Source organism: Portunus trituberculatus, chromosome 39 (genome assembly GCF_017591435.1).
Source record: "Portunus trituberculatus isolate SZX2019 chromosome 39, ASM1759143v1, whole genome shotgun sequence".
In the NCBI taxonomy this organism is placed as follows: Eukaryota; Metazoa; Arthropoda; class Malacostraca; order Decapoda; family Portunidae; genus Portunus; species Portunus trituberculatus.
Window position 1 is genome coordinate 16731295 of NC_059293.1, and position 22500 is coordinate 16753794.

At 41.9% G+C, this 22500-nt stretch overlaps 2 protein-coding genes across 2 annotated transcripts in view; both read right to left on the reverse strand.

Moving 5' to 3' along the window:
- LOC123515685 overlaps positions 1-11276 on the reverse strand; it is a 14828-nt gene extending 3552 nt beyond the window's left edge. Inside the window, exons 1-3 of the mRNA XM_045274511.1 lie at positions 10946-11276; positions 8267-8399; positions 1532-1723 (exon numbers count right to left, since the gene is read on the reverse strand). Of these exons, the coding sequence (XP_045130446.1) occupies positions 1532-1723; positions 8267-8399; positions 10946-11219 (599 nt within the window). The 5' untranslated portion in view covers positions 11220-11276. The remainder of the gene's footprint in view (positions 1-1531; positions 1724-8266; positions 8400-10945) is intronic.
- Positions 11277-11351: 75 nt separating this feature from the next.
- LOC123515752 (pancreatic triacylglycerol lipase-like) lies at positions 11352-20421 on the reverse strand (the record flags this gene model as incomplete). Its single annotated transcript, XM_045274608.1, has 9 exons — positions 20262-20421; positions 19622-19776; positions 18975-19088; positions 16975-17121; positions 16462-16582; positions 15747-15875; positions 13151-13273; positions 12559-12618; positions 11352-11569 (listed from the first exon to the last, which is right to left on the reverse strand). Coding segments are annotated over exons 1-9 (1227 nt in total), but the record flags the coding sequence as incomplete, so codon positions are not given.
- Positions 20422-22500: the final 2079 nt, after the last annotated feature.

Here is a 22500-nt window from a genome sequence, read left to right on the forward strand (position 1 = left end):
GATGGATGGAATATTGAACACAGCATTAATAGACACCTGACAAATGTTTATCCTTCAAAATACAAAGCTCAGAGTGTAATTAGAATATCAGCAGTTATGGTACAAACAAAACAATCTGGGACATGGATTGGGATACGATGTGATGCCTGGATAACAGAAAGATAAAAGGCACATACGTACATCTAATGAATAACTGATGAAATGCACTAAAACTAAATGTGTAATGTGTGTTCCTTTGTCAATAAACTAACTATGTGCCACTGACTCCTACGATTAAATTCAGATTAGCTACCCATATTATTTGAACGAATTAACCCCTTCAGTACAATGACACGTTTCCATATTCATTCTGCTTACTATTTGGTGATTTTATACAGCTCTAGAAACTTATGTGGGGGGATCAAAATAGTGAAGACTGTGGCCATTAATCTTCTGACCTCCATAGACCCTAATGTCAATCAAATGGTCTAATCGTACACAAATCTCGAGGTAAAAATGTGTCGCAGTATTGAAGGGGTTAAGTGAACAATTGAAATGACATGAGCTAAACTTTTCTTGTCTTCTCGTCAACTCCCCTCTTCTGACTGACTGTCTTCAGCCTGTTTCTCACCACCGAAATATTGGAACTCTTTCTATCTTTTATCGCTATTTTCATGCCAACTGTTCTACTACTGATCTTGCTAACTGCATGCTTCCCCCCCTCCTGCGGCCTCGCTGCACAAGGCTTTCTTCTTCCTCTCATCCCTATTCTGTCCAACCCTCTAATAAAAGAGTTAACCAGCATTCCCAATCATTTATACCTTTCACTGGTAAACTCTGGAACTCCCTCCCTGCTTCTGTATTTCCATCTTCCTACGACTTAACTTCCTTCAAGAGAGAGGTGTCAAGACATTTGCCCCACTCTTTTGACTAATTCTTTCGTATCTTTTATGAAGACTGCAATTCCAGTGGGCCATTTTTTTTTTCATATATATATATATATATATATATATATATATATATATATATATATATATATATATATATATATATATATATATATATATATATATATATATTTTTTTTTTTTTTTTTTTTTATTTGTCCTTGGCAGTTCTTCCTCTTACATAAAAGAAAAAAAGACGATTATACGGGAGGCTGAATTAAATCACCTGAGCTTCACATAAATGGAGAGATTTGACGTGAACTGAACTCTGAGCTGAACTGATATGATCTAACCTAAAGTGAACGTAACTCAGCTGAAGTTGGGGAAGTAAATTGAAATGAAATGAAGTTAATTGAAGGGAAGTTAATTGAGTGACGCTGATTAGACTGGAGTGAAAGGAAGTGGAGTAAACTGAAATGAAGTGAACTCTCAACTCACATGAAGTGAAGTGAGCTCAGTGAAATTAGCAGAAGTGAAGTGAAGTGAAATAAAATCAACTAAACTAATCACGCACTCACTCACTCCTACCACCCCTCCCCAACTCACCCCTCTCAGAATAACAACCCTCCCCTCCCCAACTCCCCGTCAGAGCACAGCCACTCTCACCTCTCCTGCATCTCCACGGAGTCAATATGCAGGCGGTTGACGAACACTACTGGGCGGGAGAGGAGGCGCCAGCTGAGGGGACTGTAATAGGCAGTGACGTAGTTCCATTCAAGGGTGGCGTAGCGTAGCGGCCCCAAGTCCTGTGTGCCCATCATGAACGTGTACATCCGCCCTGGCTCAAAGAACACCTCCCTGGAACAACATTGAAGGTTGAAATTGGACAAAAACGTGAGGGAAAAAGAGAAGGTGTGTTATTTAGTGGAAATGGAACATAAAAAGGTGTTACTTGATACACAGGAACATGAGAACAGAAGAGGTGCGTTACTAGACAGAAATAGAACATGCAGAGGAGAGCATGGAAAAGAAAGGAAAAAACGAACCTAATGAAAAGGAGGAAGAGGAAAAAGATAGATAGCAAGAATGTATATATATATAGAAAGAAATCAATGAAAAGAGATGCGTTACTGAATAGAAATAGAACATAAAGGAAAGGAAAAGAGGAAGACAAGAGCAAAAAGTAGATAGCAAGAATGAATGTGTACAGAACGAATAAGTGAAAAAGAGGATAGGAAATGGTGCGTTACTCTACAGGAATAGAACATGAATCAGAAAAGAAAGGAAAAGAATATGTAATAAAAAGGAGGAAGACAGGAACAAAAGATAGATAGCAAGAATGAATGTGTATAGAGAGAAATGAGTGAAAAAGAGGAAAGGAAAACAAAGAAAGAAGAGGAGATAGAAGAACTAAGAGGAGGAAGAGGAGTTGGAGGAGGAAAGCAAGAATATGACAAATATAGAACAGAACAATGACAAAAGGAGAATAATGGAGGAAGGAGAGACATAAGAGAAGAATGAGGAAGGAAGAGAAGAAAAGTAGTAAAAACTGAGTGAATAAGAAAAAGAACAAGGAACAATATAAAAGCTAAAGAAAAAAGTGAATAAGAGGAAAACAAATAAAAAAGAATGAGAAAGGTGAATAAAGAAGGAGAAACGAACAAATGAAACGTGAATGTTCTAAATTTGAGAGGGAGAGAGAGAAAGAAAGGAAGGGATGAGAGAAAGAGGAAGAGAGAGAACAGTAGACAGGAAAGGAGAGGAAAGTCAAACGAAATTCAAAGGGGACGAAAGAAAATGGGGAAAAAAAGATTAAAGAAAGTGAAACAAAGGACAGGGAAACGAAAAAAAAAAAAAAGAAAGTTATATATAAGGAATGAATATGTAAGAATGACAAGAATTGAGGTATTAAAAGAAACTAAGATAAAAGAAGATAGGAAGAAGAGAAAAAAAACAAATTTATCTATGCTATGATAAAGGAAGAGAGAAAAGAAAGGAAAAAAAAAAAAATTACAATGAGAATAAGAGGAAAAGAAAGAAAAGATATTAAAACCAACACAGAGAAAGAAAAAAAAAGAGAGAAAGAAAGAAATTAAAGATTCAGCGGTGCAGTGACGAGGAGGAAGGAGAAAGAGATTGAAGAGAAGAAAAGGAATAAAAAGAAAATAGAAAGAGATCATAACGAGGAGGAGAGGAAAAGGAGAAAGAAATATTGCATCAGTAAGAAGCTGATGAAATAATCTTGCCGGAATTAGAGAGAGAGAGAGAGAGAGAGAGAGAGAGAGAGAGAGAGAGAGAGAGAGAAATAATACACAAATCCGTAGCATATTAATTAACTATTCACAAAACGCCTTCACTTTCACTTACGTTCATTTTCCTTTAATTTCCTTTGAGACTTTCGTGGAGAGAGAAAAAAAAAAAAGAAAAAAAAGACCACATTAATTATACTCCCAGCTTGCTACTTAACATAATTTTTACAGTTAATTAAGTTATTGGAATTTATTACGTACTAAACCACCACCACCACCACCACCACCACCACTGAGAGTCCAATATTCTCCCTCATTTTTAAAGACTTCTGGTTGTCATGCTTGCGTTGAGCTCTGAACACGAGAAATTAATCTGCCTGCATTTTTTTTTTTTTTTCATTTCTTTTAGTTTCAGTAAAGGACGAGAGGGAAGAGACGCACGAAGAGAGAGAGAGAGAGAGAGAGAGAGAGAGAGAGAGAGAGAGAGAGAAAGAGCGATATTTACAAAGGGAAGAAGACAGAAAAGGATGGAGAGGAGCGAAATTGGGTGGGAAGAAGGAGAGAGAAGAGAGAGAGAGAGAGAGAGAGAGAGAAATACTACATAGAGAACTAATTTGAATATTTTGTAGAAAGGTTCAAGTCTCTCTCTCTCTCTCTCTCTCTCTCTCTCTCTCTCTCTCTCTCTCTCTCTCTCTCTCTCTCTCTCTCCACCATAAATCCCTAATCTATTTTTATCTACAGTTTTAGAGTACATTATTTGTCCATTGTGATCGCTTGAATTATGAATTATATCTTATCTCTCTTTTTATGACACCCACTAAAATTTTATTGACCTTTTGTGTAGTGCTGATGGTCCGGCAGTGTCTGTGGACCATTTCAATATTGTCATCATCTCTTCACTGTTTTTACTTATTTACTTATTTGTTTTGTTTTTATCTCGTTTATGGGGACTGGGTAATGTTTAATCTCTCTCTCTCTCTCTCTCTCTCTCTCTCTCTCTCTCTCTCTCTCTCTCTCTCTCTCTCTCTCTCTCTCTCTCTCTCTCTCTCTCTCTCTCTCTCTCTCTCTCTCTCTCTCTCTCTCTCTCTCTCTCTCTCTCTCTTGTATTAGCTCCGTTGTATTAGCTCTGTTCTTCTATGATCCTCCTCACAAACTCCTATACAATACCTTACAGACACACCCATACCAATATATCCCTTTTACACACCTTATACCATTCCATCCCCTCATTCCTGACGCTTTAAACATACCATAAGCATTCCCCTTCTGTTCACATACCCCTATACAACACCACTATCCATACAATACCCTTATCATACCACCAAACATGCTCCTTCCAATCCATCCTTAACTAACCACCCCAGCAACTCGAGTCTCTAGTTTAATGCAGGTTGAATCGCTCGCACCTTCGTATTGCGCCTTCCCCGTGTGGGTGTTCCATTTGTCACAGGCCTCCAGTCCCTTCCTGGCGTCCCCAAGCTGGAGCGACGGTGGGCCCATCCATTGCCCTTCACCTCCCTAATCTTCGTCTCCTTTCGCTCCCATCACTTAGTTACTGCCAGGATGTGCTTGTGTGTACGTGTGTGTGTGTTTGTGTTTACGTGTGTCTGCTTGAGTGTATGTGTATCTGTGTTTGTGTGTTTTGTGTGTGTGTTTCCATTTTCCTCTTTGTGTTTCTGTGTTTTCTGTCTCCCTTTCCTTTCTTTCTTATCTCATATCTTCTTTTTTTTTTTTTTCTTTAAGTCTTTTCTCTAGAGCTTCTGTGTTGTGTCTCCTTTTTTCCTTCCTTTAATTATTTTTTTTCCATCCTTCTCTTCTTTCTATTCTCTTTTGATATGTTTTAGATAGATTAGGTTAGGTATGCAGTTTCCCTCCTCCTCCTCCTCCTCCTCCTCCTCCTCCTCCTCCTCCTCCTCCTCCTCCTCCTCCTCCTCCTCCTCCTCGTATTTCATTTCCTAATCAGTTTCTATATATTTCATTACCTGTTTTCTTTCCTTTCTTTTGCTTCATCTTCGTTCCTCCTCCTCCTCCTCCTCCTCCTTCTCCTTCTCCTCCTCCTCCTCCTCCTCCTCCTCCTCCTCCTCCTCCTCCTCGTTCGTCGGCACGCGGAGGGGAGTGATAGATATTGATAAAGCCAGTACCGCCGCCCTGCCTCCTCCCTGCCGCCTCTCAGAGTTATATGGCAGGGTAATGGATGGAGGTTATTTGTTCCTCTGCACCAACGACAACAACAACACCGAAAACAATAACAACAACAACAACAGCAGCAACGACAGCACTAACTATTAACACTGGTATCAAAATCACTACTGCTATTGTTGTTGTTGTTGTTGTTGTTGTTGTTGTTGTTGTTGTTGTTGTTGTTGTTGTTATTATTATTTTTATTATTATTATTATTGTTATTACTCTTTTCCTTTCTTTAATATACCATCTTCTGTCCTTTCGTCCTTCCTTCCTTCCTTCCTTCCTTCATTCATTCATTCATTCGCTCATTAATCTATTCCTTCCTTCCTTCCTTCCTTCCTTCCTTCTTCCTTCCTTCCTTCAACAACATCCACCACCACCACCACCACTACTACTACTACTACTACTACTACTACTACTACTACTACTACTACTACTACTACTACTACTACTACTACTACTACTACTGCCATCACGTGATAGTGTTAATAAGCGTGATATTTATGACGGACACACAGTTGAAGGCTTTCCTAATTATGTTCCCTCTAATGTGTCTACTATTTACATATTCATTTCCATAACACTGCATCCTTATGCCCCTCTATTCATTATTAACACTGGAAGGGAGAAGGATGAAGGCTCTCTCTCTCTCTCTCTCTCTCTCTCTCTCTCTCTCTCTCTCTCTCTCTCTCTCTCTCTCTCTCTCTCTCTCTCTCTCTCGTTTTTTGTCATTTTCCTTCTTTTTATTGATTTTTTCCTTTTTCCTCTTCCTTTTTTTCTTCTTTATTTATTATCTCTCTCTCTCTCTCTCTCTCTCTCTCTCTCTCTCTCTCTCTCTCTCTCTCTCTCTCTCTCTCAGTAATGGTAGAGCGGTTTCTATGTAAGTTTCTCACGATCAAAGGTAGCAAGGTGTGGAAGTTTCCTTTACATGTTTCCTTTGTCGGGGTTGCCAGTGCTACACACACACACACACACACACACACACACACACACACACACACACACACACACACACACACACACACACACACACACACACACACACACACCTAACAAAATCTTTCTCCAAGTAGTTTACAAGAGACACGTGGGTTAAATATATATCTCTCTCTCTCTCTCTCTCTCTCTCTCTCTCTCTCTCTCTCTCTCTCTCTCTCTCTCTCTCTCTTCTTTCTTTTTTTCTTCTCAATTCCTTAATTTTTTTTCCGTAATTTTATTTTATTTATTCATTTATTATTTTACTTTTCATTTTCCCCTTCCTTCTCCCTTTTTTCTTCTCTTACTGTTCCTTCCTTTCTTTCTTTATTCCTTCCTTCCTTCCTTCCTTCCTTCCTTCCTTCCTTCCTTCCTTCCTTCCTTCCTTGATCTCTTTCCTTCCTCCCTCCCTCCCTCTCTTTCTTTCTTTCTATCTTTCTTTTTTCTTTCTTCATTCATTCCTTCCTTTCTTCCCTTCCTTCCTTCCTTCCTTCCTTCTTCTTTCCTTCCTTTGTTTATACTCTGAGCAAAATGGAAGTAAAATACGAAATTAATTATAAGTTTACAAAATACACACGTAAAAAAAAGAAAGAAAAAACTAAAAAAAATAAAAAGGAATAAGAAAATATGAGTAGACTTTACAAGAGAGAGAGAGAGAGAGAGAGAGAGAGAGAGAGAGAGAACAAACAGAGCCAGGCAGAATGACGGATTAATATGGATGGGGTGTAGTAAGGTGACGTAGAAGAAGATGAGGAGGAGGAGGAGGTGGAGTGAAATAAACAGAGAAACAGGAAAATTAAAAGGAGGAAGAGTAAGAGGAAGAGAGGAGGGAAGATGAGAAAGAGAAGAAGAAGAAGAAGAAGAGGAGGAGGAGAAGGAGAAGGAGAAGAAGAAGAAGAAAAAGAAGAGGAGGAGGAGGAGGAGGAGGAGGAGATGAAGAGTACAATGAAAGAATAAAGGTGTGAAAATTTTGAATTCTAAATGGAGATGAGTTCTGGAGGAGAGAAGAGAGGAAGAGAGAAAAGGAAGAGAGAGGAGAAGAAGGGAGAGAGATGAGGTGAGAGGGATTAAAGCAACTGGGAGGAGGAGGAGGAGGAGGAGGAGGAGGATTCTGTTTGAATATATTACGTGACATAATTTGCAGTTTAGTTATATTTCCTCCACGCCACACTACTTAATCTACTTCACACTTTTCCTCCTCCTCCTCCTCCTCCTCCTCCTCCTTCTCCTCCTCCTCCTCCTCCTCTTCCTCCTCCTCCTCCTCGTCTTCGTCCTCCAAGTACACAGCACACACACACACACACACACACACACACACACACACACACACACACACACACACACACACACACACACACACACACACACACACCTCCCATACAAACCAATCACTTTTTATCACCCCTTCCTTTCACATATTTTCTCTTCCCTCCCTTGCCACTTTCATCTCCTCCTCCTCCTCCTCCTCCTCCTCCTCCTCCTCCTCCTCCTCCTCCTCCTCCCATGTTCCTCGTATCTTCCACCTCCCCACGCCCTCCCATATCTCTCCCTTTCTCTCATCTCTACATCCCTCACCCGATATTCCTCCTCCTACTCCCCCTCTTCCCTCTCCCTCAGGACTCTTCTTCACTTTTGATGTGTAATCTCTCTCTCTCTCTCTCTCTCTCTCTCTCTCTCTCTCTCTCTCTCTCTCTCTCTCTCTCTCTCTCTCTCTCTCTCTCTCTCATTTATTCATGCGTTATTTATTTATTTTCCATCCTTCCTTCCTTCCTTCTTTCCTTTATTTCTTTTTATTTCCTTCCTTCCTTCCTTCCTTTCTTCTTTTCTTCCCTCTTTCCTTCCTTCCTTCCTTCCTTCTTTTCCCACACTCTCCTCTCCCCTCCCCATTCCCTTTCCTTCCTCTGCCTATCCCCCTATCCCTTCAAATCCCTTCCCCCCCTCCTTCCCCTAACCATTCCCCCCATACCTTCCATCACCATCACTCGCTACTCACTCTGGGTTGAGCTGCAGGCGGCCAGAGCTCCCGGAGTCCCCCACCAGTGTAATGTGGAAGATGCCAATGTCACCTCCGTGTGTCTCAGCCTCCTTTGTGTATGACATGACCACGCTCACTCGATGGTGGAACACTGGGGAGGTAATTAAGGGCAGGTGTTAGAAAAAGGTGTTACTTGGTGGTGTTTTAGAATAGTTTTAATCCATTCGGTACTGGGACACATTTTTACCTTGAGATTTGTATACGATTAGACCATTTTATTGACATTAGGAAGGGTCTATGGAGGTCAGTGGTTTAACGGCCACAGTCTTCACTATTTTAACCCGTTCAGTAGTGGGACACATTTTTACCTTGAGATTTATTTACGATTAGACCGTTTTGGTTAGGTTGGGTTGGGTTGGGTTAGGTTAAAGGTTAGGTTAGGTTTGGTTTGGTTAGGTTAGGTTAGGTTAGGTTAGGTCAGGTCAGGTCAGGTTGGGTGTTGGCATAAAAGGGTGGAGTTGAGGTGTTAGAAGGTCTTAGGATGATTTTGTTGTGGTTCTGGTTGGTTTTAGTTAGGTATGGTTTGGTTTGGTTAGTTGTATTAGGTTAGGTTAGGTTAGGTTGGTTTAAAGGGAGGTTAAAATCCTACCTCTGCTACTTTCTTATCTCTTAGTTCCTTTTCTCTTCTCTTCTATATCTCCATTTTCTTATTTTCCCTTATCGTTAATCTCTCTCTCTCTCTCTCTCTCTCTCTCTCTCTCTCTCTCTCTCTCTCTCTCTCTCTCTCTCTCTCTCTCTCTCTCTCTCTCTCTCTCTCTCTCTCTCTCTCTCTCTCTCTCTCTCTCTCGTTTTCTTCCCCATCTCTGCCCTTCCGTTCGTTCCTCCCTCCCTCTCCTCCCTCTCCCTCTTTCCTTCCTATCAATCGTCACAGATCCAGGCCCTCGTTTCCAAAGTGGACAGGACAATCGCCAATATGTTTACCTGTAGGGGGGGGAGAAGGTTTAGGGAGGAGAGTAGAAGGTTCTCTCTCCTCCTCCTCCTCCTCCTCCTCCTCCTCCTCCTCCTCCTCCTGCTTCTTAATAATCTATGGTCAGTTTTACGGGTTTTTTTCTTTATCTTTTCCTATCCATACCTATCCACTATCCTATCTACCTACGTCTAACCATCCATCTATTCATCTATCCCTTGTCAACCTATACATATCCCACCGCTGCCACCATTTTGCACCTCCCTTCCTATCCTCTACATCCTCATTCATTAACCTTCCTTTTCTACATCCAATCCTTATTCCTCACATCCACTCCAACAACCAGTAACCGTATCCCACCACACACCAAGTCCTTCTATCCACATATCCATCATCCTAAGCTGCTTCATCCCAGTCACTCCCAAGGGCACCACAACACAGGTATCCTTATCATGCTTATCATTCTTATCCTCGCCAGCAGCTTTACGGGCCTCCCATCGGTTTCCTCTACTCACGGTGATGGACGAGGTGGATTGGTGACTTGGTGGTATGTGGCGCGGGTGGATCGTGTGGGTATTAGAGTAGTGAGGAGTGGCTAAGTGTGGTTGTGATTGAGTGGATTTCCGGACCATATTTTGACACAGTTTAAGCTCTTCAGTACCATGATACGTTTTCATATTCTCTTTGGTTACTATTTGGTGATTTTATACAGCTCCAGAAACTTATATAGGGAATAAAATAGTGAAGACTCTGGCCACTAATCTTTTGACCTCCACAGACCTTTCCTAATGTGAGTGAAACCGTCTAATCACATCAAACAAACACAAGGTAAAAATCCGTCCCAGTATTAAATGGTGAAGCTGCAACATGTCAATTTATTTATTTATTTTTTTTTTTTTTTCCTTTCACGTGTTTTTAAGGTGATTTTTTTTACGGTTCTAGTGAAAGATTGATGAAATTTCTACATTACTGATTGGAGAAACACTATTCAGGCGGCTAAATATTACTGTAAAGAGAGAGAGAGAGAGAGAGAGAGAGAGAGAGAGAGAGAGAGAGAGAGAGAGATCGGACAAGGAAAATCCAAATTCAGCAATATGAGCTAAACGCACTAAATACACGTTAAATTCAGAATCGTGCAGTCGAGCTTGGGAGGCAGAGAGGAGGAGGAGGAGGAGGAGCAGAACACACGTCTATATGAGAAGTCCAGAGCCACACGGAAGTTGGCACAGCGAGGTAAAGCAGATGTGTTGGGCTCTGACTGCAGCCAAATGTTAATAATCGAACCCTGGATGGCGCGGATTGTCCAGAGAGAGAGAGAGAGAGAGAGAGAATACAGAAAATGAAAGTTGATAGATAAAAATGGAAGGAACTGAAACACACACAAACACACACTTCCTTCCTTCCTTCCTTTATTCATTCATTCATTCATTCTTCTCCCTCCCTCCCTTCCTTCCTTCCTTCCTTCCTTCCTTCCTTCCTTCCTTCCTTCCTTCCTTCCTTCCTTCCTCCCTCCCTCCCTCCCTCCCTCCCTTCCTCCCTCCCTCCCTCCTTCCCTCCCCCAGTTTCTGTCCTCTACCCTTCCTTCTCACCAAGCCTTTCCAAACTTTCCTATCTTCCCTCCCTCCTCCCTCTCACTCTCCTTTCCCTTCCTTTCCTTCCCCTTTCCTTCCCTTCCCTTCCCTTCCCTTCCCTTCCTTCCTTCCCTTCCCCCTTCCTTCCTTCATACTCACAGCAGAAAGGCGAGTCAGCAGCAGTGATCAAGTACATTTTTCTGCTTCCGCTTCCTCGATCCATCTTACGGGAAGGTGCAGAGAGTGGTGGTGGTGGTGATGATGGTGGTGGTTGTGGTGACTGTAGGTCGTGGTGGTATAGGTACAATGGTGTGATGAAGGGGTAAGGGTGCCCTCCAATGCTTTCCCTTTCTCCTTCTCTATTTCCTTTCCCTGTTCTTCCTCTTCCTCTTTCTTCTTCTCTTCCTCCTTTTCGTCTTTCAAAGTCTGCCATTCTCTCAGTATCATCTTCTGTTCCTACACCTTGAAGATCATTGTGTATTCTTCCTGCTTCTTCTTCTTCTATCCCTCCTCCTCCTTTTCCTCCTCCTCCTCCTCCTCCTCCTCCTCCTCCTCCTGTCGGTATGTAGGGAGTTGCTGCGTGTGCTCCCATTCTTGCGCAACTTCTCCCGCCACCACCACTGCCCCTCTGCCTCGCCGGACCCCCGCAGGACCAGCACGCCCCCAGCTGGTAACTCTCCCAGGAGGGGCACTCTATCCCCAGGAAAGGGCACACCGCGTTGATGGACTCCGTGAAGTACTCGTAGGATCGAATGTGATTGCATCCTATGAAGCGGCGAATTCCTGTAGGATGGAGGAAGGATTGATTTAGGATTACAATAGGATGGTCAAGTAGTTTCGTATAAGTTGTAGGATAGGAAAGGTTTGAGAGTCCAGGATGACAATAGGATGCCGAATTTGCAAGAGAAAGGAACTAGGAATATAAAGAGAGGAAGGATTGATTTAGGATTACAATAGGATACTGAGGTAGTTTCATATGAGTTGTAGGATAGGGGGAAGGATGACAATAGGATACCCAGTTTGCAAGAGAAAGGAACTAGGAATATAAAGAGAGGAAAGTTGATCCAGGATTACTATAGGATATTTAGGTAGATTCATTCATATATGTTGCTGTAGGATTGGGGAAGGTTTGAGAATATAGGATGGTGATAGGATACCCAATTTGCAAGAGAAAGGAACGTAAGAATAAGAAGAAAATATGATAATAATGAGTGAGGAGACATGGAATAGGAGAAAAGAAATAAAAAAAGGGAAAAAAACAGTGAGAGAGAAAAATAGAGAGAGAGAGAGAGAGAGAGAGTTATATCCGTTTCGTCTCGTCGATAACATGTAAAGGGGCAGACGACACGGGAACACGGGGGCGGAGGAAGGAAGGGTTAATACGAGATCATGACCTGGGCTGAATCTAAACGGGGCGGGGCGGTGTCGGGTTGCGGTGAGGACTGGTGGCTGGGGACAGTGTGGCGAGGCAGGGCTGGGAGTTGAGAGTGGGGGGGGGCGGCTTGTGTGTCTCTGTATTATCCCGGAACTGAAAATCAACGCAGGTCTTTCCTTCTGTGCCTCTCAAAGTTGCTGACCTAAATGACTTGTGACGGTGTTTTTTTTTTTTTTTTTTTTTTTTTCTTTCTTTCGCTCATGTGACTATTTTTATTTCTCCTCCATCCAGTCCTTCATTTAAAAAGCTGTTGTTGAAATCACACGAAGAATTTAAGGATATTTTTACATTTCCAGTGGCAGATTGAGATTTCTACACCATTAACAGGAAAAAACACTCTTGAAAACATGGTCAATTTTCTCTGTGGTGAGGGAGCAGAGCGTTTCAGAATAGGGGTCTGGAACACGTGTGGAAGAGGAGTAAGTATAGTATGAAGAGAAGGAAGATATACATTTCATCCTGTATTGCCCTGCCTACGAAGAGGAAGGAAGGGAAATCAGTGTTACAGTGTCCTTACCGGCAAAATCAAACCGTCATAATTGAGAGTTTGAGAACCGGTCAGAATCTATTAAAGAAACTCTATTTAAATTTTAGGGAATCAGAGAAGAAAAGAAAAAGAAAATAGACACAGAAAACTAAGAAGACCAATAATCAGCATCAAAAAGTGACTATGTAGAGGCAACACGTAACCCCTTCAGTACTAAAACACATTTACATATTCATTCGGGTTGGAATCTGGAAGTTTTATGCAGCTTCAGAAACTTATGTGGGGATTAAAACAGTAAGGATTCTGTCTATTAAACTCTTGACCTCCTTAGACCCTTCCTAATGTCAATAGAATCGTCTAATCACATCCAAAACTTGTGGTAAAAATGCGTCTCAGTATTGAAGGGGCTAAATTCAGACCGTCAACCACACTCAATACTTGCCGTAAGGAATGTTGCCCTGCTCCTTAACCAGCGACTCCCCCAGGTGAGCCCCGCAGCCCGGCATGGTAATCCCGCCGTTGGGATAGAAGTCGTAATGTCCTGAAGGCTGCAGCATACCCAGACCTGAAGGAGGAGAAAATTATACGCGGAAAAAAAAATAATTAAAACGACAAAGGAACATCACCATTATATAGAAAACTGGGACTATATTTTTATGCTTTTCCATTACAAGTTTTTCCTTTAAACGGGAGAGAAGGAAAGAAAAGAGGAAGAATTAGGTGGAAGAAGTTAGTAAAGTGTAGGATGGGTCATGATGTGGTAGTAGTAGTAGTAGTAGTAGTAGTAGTTGTTGTTGTTGTTTTTGTTGTTGTTATGGCAGTGGTGGTGGTGATGGTGGTGGTAGCTGAAGGCTCAAGTTGCATTATACAGCTTAATAATATCATCTTTCCTTTTCTTTCCTTCCGCATTACTAGCCCTCTCTCTCTCTCTCTCTCTCTCTCTCTCTCTCTCTCTCTCTCTCTCTCTCTCTCTCTCTCTCTCTCTCCTCTCCTCTCCCTCCTCCTCCTCCCTCCCTCCCTCCTCCCTCCCTCCCTCCCTGCTTCCTGTCCCACCCTTTATTTCCTTCCTTGTCTTTTACACCTTGCCAGCAGGTTTCAGAGCACGCGGGGACACTTCACCGTGCATTATAGAGTGTTGGTGTGTTGGTGGTGCTCTCATATGCATTGTGAGAAAGGGAGAGGATGTTATGTCCGCGAGGGTTTGTCTGTCACCTTTCAATAGTATATATAGTCGGTGTATTATTTAGTGATATAGTTGTGTGGTGTGGTGGTCGAAATAGTGTTAGTGGTAGGGTCCGAATTCAGAAACTCTTTGCTCTCTCGCCACGACTACTTTCCCAGGCCACAGAGAGGGTTAGCGGGGTTTTCAAGTGTGTTTGTCCAGTTAGTAATGTAGGAATCTTGTGTGTCTCTGTGTCTATGACCGTACAAATATCTCAAGAAATTTGTGTGGATGTAAATAAAACCTTTTGAAATAGTAGAGGTGAAATAAAGTTTAAAAGTGGTAGTTGTAGTAGTAGTAGTAGTTGTTGTTGTTGTTGTTGTTGTTGTTGTTGTAAGAGGAAGAGGGAGAAATACGAAAAAAGAAAACGGAGGGAAGAAAGTTTTTTTTTATGTATCTCTCTCTCTCTCTCTCTCTCTCTCTCTCTCTCTCTCTCTCTCTCTCTCTCTCTCTCTCTCTCTCTCTCTCTCTCTCTCTCTCTCTCTCTCTCTCTCTCTCTCTCTCTCTCTCTCTCTCTCTCTCTCTCTCTTTATTTAAACATAGTACATATATTTACATATTCGGCTTAAAATTCCACGTTGAGTAAATTCCACGTTGAGTCTAGAATTATTTCTCTCTCTCTCTCTCTCTCTCTCTCTCTCTCTCTCTCTCTCTCTCTCTCTCTCTCTCTCTCTCTCTCTCTCTCTCTCTCGTGTGTGTGTGTGTGTGTGTTTGTGTGCGTTTGTGTGTGGCTAAGAGATACATCTGGTAGAGAATGAAAAAGTTCCCTAGCCAGCTTCAGTATTTCGTGTGCAAATGAGTCTGTCTTCTCAGCCAAACTTGAGAAGCGTGTCTGTTACGTGTCGGAGTTGCCGTGAGAAAGAAAGCGACCAGTTGTGTTGCGTTTTCATTAATGGAGATTCTCGGAGGAGGGAGGAAGAAAGCAAGCGGGTTTTGTCCAACAACACAACAACAACAACAACATAATAATAATAATAATAATAAAGGTCATATCAGTACACAGTTTTCAAAGAGTGAGTCACCCTTTCCATTTCCAACACCAGAAACTACAATACTGTACACCTTGCATACCTTTATATTCTCACCTGTCCCCTTCCTCACCTGTCAGTAATTGTCACCTACCTTCCTTACATACCTCAGCTCTCTCTCCCTTTATCTCTCTATCTTCCCCTTGCATTCCTTATCGTCGTCTTCTCCTCCTCCCTTCCTTTCACCTTCCCAGCACCCTTATCTATTGTCCAGTGCTCTTTCATCACACCTCATATTGCTTTTTCTTGTGCCCAGGTGTCTATTGTTACCTTTATATCTATCTTTATCTATCTATGTATTTATGTTATTTTTTTCTATCTGCGCATCATCCTTATCTATTGCCCAGGTGTCTGTTGTTATCTTTGGAAATATCTTGCTTTATCTATCTATCTTTGTACTTACCTTTTTTTCATTCTATCCATGTGATCTATCTATCTTTTTAACCATCTTTTTCATTTTCTTTTTTTCTTCTATCTTTCCTTTTGTCTTTTGTTTTTTGTTTTACTTATCTATCTTACTATCTTCATTCATTTTGTCGAGATATCTGTCTTTTTCTATCTGTTTGTCTGTCTGTCTATATATATATCTATGTATCTATCTATTTATCCATCTCTCTCTCTGTCTGTCTCCGTCTATCTGTCTCTCTATCTATCTATCTATGTTTATCTTTCTGTATCCATCTACGTGTCTATCTATCTACATATCTATCTATCCATCAGCTCCCTCCTGTCTCATGCCATCCCTTCCCGGAACACCTGCCCCTCCCACACCTCTCCCACCAACCCACCTCCCGTCAGAATCGGTCCAGCGTCGGTGTGAATGACGGTGACCAGGGTAGCGTCAGATGGGTCTAGTCGTACCACGGGGTCAGTTCCCTCGAAGTAAGGCTCGGCGGGGTCCAGTCCTGGTGAAGTTCAGGGTCATGTCAGGGTCGAAGTAGATATGTGTGTGTCAGTGTGTTTGTTTTCGTCCGTAACTTGATTTAGGTAAGGTGTTGTGTCAGTGTGGGTTATTTTGTGTTATGGTGGGAGTGTGTACTGTGTTTAGTGTCAGTGGGTGGTGAGTGTGGTGGAGTCAGAATGTGTTTGTTTTCTTACGATCTACGATTCTTACCCATCTAGAACAGCAAATTTTAAACCCACCCCAACGTAAATTAACTTAACACAAACCAGTAGGAACTTGAACTCAAAATAACTTTCTACCCTAACTTATCGTAATCTAACTTAATCATACCTAAATTACTCTAACCTAATTCTAACCTAACCCAACTTAACTTAAACTAACTTATCCTAACCTAACTTTTAACAAAACCTAACCTAATTTAAACAAAACTAACTTAACCTAATTTGATCTAAACTAACTTACTTTAACCTAACCTAAATTAAACAAAACTAACTTAACTTAACCTAACCTAACCTTTTATTTAACCTAACTTAACCTAACTTAACCCACCTCAAATTAACCCAGGCCATGTACCATCCTTTACCTGGCGTGACGTGTACCTGTGATGTGTCCGAGTGTTGCACCATGGGTCTGCATGTACTGGCCCATGTACCCTGCCATGTGGGCCCCGAGGCTGTGGCCCACGAAGTGTACCCGGGAGGCAGAGACCCCTATCTCATCCTGTGGTGAAGGGAAGGGGAGGGGAGGGTGAGGTCAAGGATGCTGTGAAAGAAGAGGGTGAGAGAAGCAGAGTGGATAGGAAACGCGCGCGCAGACACACACACACACACACACACACACACACACACACACACACACACACACACACACACACACACACACACACGGAAACCAGAGGAAGGAAAGTAAATCAAAGAGAATAAATGGTTGAGAGGCATAATCCATTGCTCTCTCTCTCTCTCTCTCTCTCTCTCTCTCTCTCTCTCTCTCTCTCTCTCTCTCTCTCTCTCTCTCTCTCTCTCTCTCACACACACACACACACACACACACACACACACACACACACACACACACACACACACACACACACACACACACACACACACACACACCTGCAGGTTTAGGAGGAAGCGCCCCAGCATTGCCCCAAGAAGACGCACGTTGGCCACTGCCTGGGTGTAGGGCGGCCCCGAGGCAGTCACCCACCCCACCACCACCACGTTCACGTCACCCCACGCCAGGTACTCCTCCGTCATTTTCTGTAGTAGTTAAGTGAGGTGAGGTAAGGTAAGGTGAGGTTTTTTGCGGCAGGTACTGTGATGTATTAAGTTGAGTTAGTGTAAGTTATAGGTTGGTTTAGGTTATGAGGTTAGTTAAAAAAAAAAAAAGTTAGGTTAGGTTAGGTTAGGTTACCAGGGCAGACACTTTGCTAGATTACGTGAATTTAGTGTAAAATTGGTTAGGTTTGTTCAGGTTACGTGAGGTTAGTTTAGAGGCTCAGTTAGGTTAGGTTAGGTTAGGTTAGGTTGCCGGGCCGGATACTGTGCTAGATTTAGGTGAAGTTGTAGTAGATTAAGTTAGGTTAGTTTTGGTTAGGTCACACGAGGCTACATTTAGATAGGTTAGGTTGGGTTAAGATAAATTTTAAGCTCATTCCTTCATTATACTCGTTTATCACATCCATCTGTCTATCCATCCACCAAACTATGTCATCTTATTCCTCTCTTCCATCCTCCATGTAAATCTCCATCCACCCACCCATCCACCCACCATCCATCCATCCATCCATCCTCTTAAACGTCCCAGGGTGCCATAAAAGATTAGATATTAGGCTTAAAAGGGATTAGTGCCACATTGAAGGCTTTAGTGCCACTTGGAGGGTGCCTGATGCTGCCATATGGGAATTGGTGAGTACATGTGGGTGAAGGATGGAGAGGAGAGAGAGATGGGAAAAAGAGAGGGATAGTGGGAAGAAATGGGGCATAGGGAGGAGATGGAGAGAGTGATGTGGAGAAGGGAGGATGATGTGAAGGAGAAGGAAGGGAATGGAATGTAAAGGAGTGTGTGTGTGTGTGTGTGTGTGTGTGTGTGTGTGTGTGTGTGTGTGTGTGTGTGTGTGTGTGTTAAGTATATGAGCAGACAAATCGAATCTCAGTGTTTTGATTTTGAAAAGAAAGAAAAAATTAGTATTAGAACCAGAGTGAAGACAGAGAGAGAGAGAGAGAGAGAGAGAGACATTAATTTTTATCTTCAACTTGCGTCAAACTTTTAGAGCTTTCCTTTTTTATGTAGTGTCTCCTCCTCCTCCTCCTCCTCCTCCTCCTCCTCCTCCTCCTCCTCCTCCTCCTCCTCCTCCTCCTCCCTTCCATTTACTCTTCCTTGACGCCTTTTTTCACTCCATTCGTTCCTCTCATCCTTTATCTCCAATTGATTTCGTTTCTTTTCCTTCCTTCTCTTCATCACTCATCGTCTCCTTCCTAATCGATGCCATCAATTTTCCTTCCTTCCTTCCTTCCTTTCTTCTTTTCTTTTTCTTTTTTTTTCTTTTATTTTCTTCCCTTATCTTTCGTTCTTTCTTTCTCCTTCCTTCCCTTCCCCTTCCCTTTTCTTTCTTTCTTTCTATATATCTTTCTCTTTTCTTTTTTTCCTTTCTGCCCTCCTTCCTTCCTTTTTTTTTTTTTTTTTCTTTTTTTCTTCCTTCCTCCTCCTCCTCTCTCCCTCCCTCCTCCCTTGCTAACTTTTCAACATTTTCCGCACTTTTATTGTTGTTGTTGTTGTTAAAATTGTCCAGCTATTGTGTGTGTGTGTGTGTGTGTGTGTGTGTGTGTGTGTGTGTGTGTGTGTGTGTGTGTGTGTGTTTACGTTTATTTAATCTCCAGTGCATTTTGTTAGCTTTTTTTGTATTTATTTCTTAATAGACGTTTACTTTGTCCAAAAATGTATTACTGAGAGAGAGAGAGAGAGAGAGAAGAATGAAAAAACACAATAAACTTAATAAAACACTCTCTCTCTCTCTCTCTCTCTCTCTCTCTCTCTCTCTCTCTCTCTCTCTCTCTCTCTCTCTCTCTCTCTCGTTTCTCGCCTGTTCCTACCCGTGTGTCAAAATCCTTACCTTGAGCCACCGTTTCTCGCCGTGTTCCAGGTACCCGTGTGTCAAAATCTTTACTTCTGCATCAGGTCGAAAGCTTGTCTTCCTCACGGCTCGAACGTTGAAGATTGGAAGTCTCTGGGGAAGAATAATAAATGCATGAATGAAAATTAGGTGTTAGTGAATAGAAGGATGAGTTTGGGAAGAGCAAGTTGAAGGGCCATGTTGATATATTAGCTAGAATGAGAAGAGCTGGTGACCGTGAAGGGGGACGTGTATTTCTATTGGAAAGTGGGTTTGATGAAAGGGTTAAGGAGTATTTATTAAGTTTTTTTTTTTTTTAAGATGTAGTGTGTTTTTTTTTTTTTTTTTTTGGCGTGTTTTATTTTAGTCATTGATTTAATTTTTTTTTATTTATTATTCATTTTATTCATTTTATTCATTTATTTTATTTATTTTTGTTTTTTTTTTCGTGTGTGTGTGTGTGTGTCTATACCTTTTATAGATCTTCTCTCTCTCTCTCTCTCTCTCTCTCTCTCTCTCTCTCTCTCTCTCTCTCTCTCTCTCTCTCTCTCTCTCTCTCTCTCTCTCTCTCTCTCTCTCTCTCTCTCTCTCTCCACTACTGCTTACCTTCCATCACTCACTCAGCCTCACCGTGTCTCCGTGTTTACCTGACAGTGTGCCGGAGTGTCCCTGGTGTAGAGGCAAAGGGTTGGCTCTAACTCGTGTGGCTGCAGCGGGAAGGCGTTGATCGGGCGCGCCATAGAGAAGAACGGAGGGCCAAGACTGAAGCACCCGTAGACCCCGTAACAGCGTGTTGTGAGTGCTGTGGAAGGGATATGTACTTAAAAAAGGTAAATATGTGAAGCTTTTTTTTTTTTTTTTTTATTCTTTTCTACTGTTTTCTCTTTTTAGAATTGAGTTTTTTGTATCAAACTTTTATATCTTGCAGCTGTAGTGACAGATTAACATGATTCTTTGTTCTGTTAAAAGAAGAATCAGTTTTGAGAATTCGGCTAATCGTTTGTCTCCTTCGGAAATAATCGTAGTGAGAAAGCAGTGTGCCTGAATACGGACAGCACAATTGTAAACTCTGGAACTCCTTACCTGCTTCTGTATCTCCAACCTCTCATGACTTTATTTCACTTAAGAGGGAGATTTCAAGATGTGTCCCTTAATTTTGGCTAACTCTCTCGGACCTGCAAGGGGACTAGCAACTAGTGGATCTTTTCTTTTCTTTTCCTTTCGTTTTTTGTTGCCCTTTACCAGTTTTCCTCTCTTACATAAAAAAAAGCCACCTTGTAGACTCACAGTTCGTTAAGTTGGAATCTTGAAGAGCAGTAGGTAGGCGCTGTGCTCCCGCCACCTCCTCACTTAATCTACGCTCAGCCAGCAGCTCAGAAGGCATCAGGAGTCTTGGCACCAGTGTGAGGAGGCTGTGCAGCGTGGTGGTGAGTGCCAGGGAGCTCATCGCGGGTGTCACTTTCTGGAAAATGATAGGACAGTTATTGGCACGTGTTATTTTCAAGCCACCTAGTTAAACCTAGTCACTAGAGAACCACGTGGAGGAAGAAGAGAAAGAAGGTTAATGAAAGGAGGAAGCAAGAGAGAGAGAGAGAGAGTCTTCATTCACTAACACGAAGAGATGATTGTTGTATATGATGAAAGGGCGCTTGAAATGACTGATGTGTTTGTAATGGTTTATTGAGACTCCTCCTCCTCCTCCTCCTCCTCCTCCTCCTCCTTTCTTAGACTATATATCAAGGCTTTGTGTGTTTAACTATTCATGTATACTAAGGAAACAAGAAATGTAGAAAACAAAGGCAAGGGAAAAGAAAGGAAGGGATTAATATGAAAATAGAGATGAAACTGAGAAGATTTAGGACAGTGGAAAGAAGGAAGGGAGAAGAGAATATGAAAATAGAAATAAGGTGAGAAGATTTAAGACAATGGAAAGAAGGAAGGAAGAAAAGAATAAAAAAAGCATTATTAGTTTGTTTAAGTGTACCTTTTTAATTTGTGTCGGCGAGAATGAAAGAAAATGGAAGCGAGTGTTTTTAATGGTGACTAAAGTAATTACTTCACCAATATTGATGTATTGTTTATTTACTCTCCAAATTGTGTTTTGTGAGGGATGAAGTACCAAAGTAGTAACGTGTCCGTCCCCAACAGCGTCACAATGAGGCTTCCAACAGCGTCAATCTTAAGACTCAACAGCGTCACAATGAGGCTTCCAACAGCGTCACAATCTTAAGACAACAGCGTCACAATGAGGCTTCCAACAGCGTCACAATCTTAAGACAACAGCGTCACAATGAGGCTTCCAACAGCGTCACAATCTTAAGACAACAGCGTCACAATGAGGCTTCCAACAGCGTCACAATCTTAAGACTCCCAACAGCGTCACAATCTTAAGACTCCCAACAGCGTCACAATTTTAAGACTCCCATCAGCGTCACAATCTTAAGACTCCCATCAGCGTCACAATCTTAAGACTCCCATCAGCGTCACAATCTTAAGACTCCCATCAGCGTCACAATCTTAAGACTCCCAACAGCGTCACAATCTTAAAAGCCCTTCAATACCGAGGCGCATTTTTACTTTGATTTTTGGGGAGTATGATAAGACGATTTTATTTGCATTAAGAAGGGTCTATGGAGGTTAGAAGATTAGTGGCCACAGTCTTCACTATTCAATTCCCACATAAGTTCTGAAGCTATAACGAAAATCACAAAATAGTAAACAGAATGAATATGAAAACGCGTCTTGGTACTGAAGAGGTTAATTCCAACAGCGTCACAACACTCTGGGCTTCCAACAAAAGCTTCACGTCATTCTTTTTTTTTTTTTCCGCCATTACTTCGCATCTTCAGAGCGAGTGAACCGAATCAGGTGACACCATTGTGATGAGAGGTGCTTCTCCTCCTTTACTCTCCGTCACGTGGAAAAGCTAAAGTCACGGTCAGCGGTTCACATAAAGCTCTCTACATTACAGTGCCACCATATAGAAATCAAGGGGAGGGAGTTTTTTTTTTTTTTTATGGGAAGGGGAGGGGAAGCTGGTCAAGGGCAACAAAAATATAACAAAAAAAAAAAAAGGCCCACTTGATTGCCAGTTCCCTAAAAGTAGAGTTAACCAAAGGTCAGTTGGTATCACTGCTAAGGTAACAAACAGTGTAACAGTTGCCAGATGTAAACACTTCATCATTCCTGCCCGGCCTTCCCTTGTCTGATCTGCCGGGACTGAGGTAAAGTGTGATAAAAGTGGTCACCAGTCATACAACAAATCTCAATAATGACACGTTAACTCCTTCAGTACTGGCACGCATTTTTACGATGAGAGTTGTGTACGATTAGACGATTTTATTGACATTAGGAAGGGTCTATGGAGGTCAGAAAATGAATGGCCACAGTCTTCACTATTGTAATCCCTTCAATACTGGGACACATTTTTTACCTTGAGAGTCGTGTACGATTAGACTATTTTATTGACATTAGGAAGAGTCTATGGAGAGCTGAAAATTAATGGCCAGTCTTCACTATTCTAATC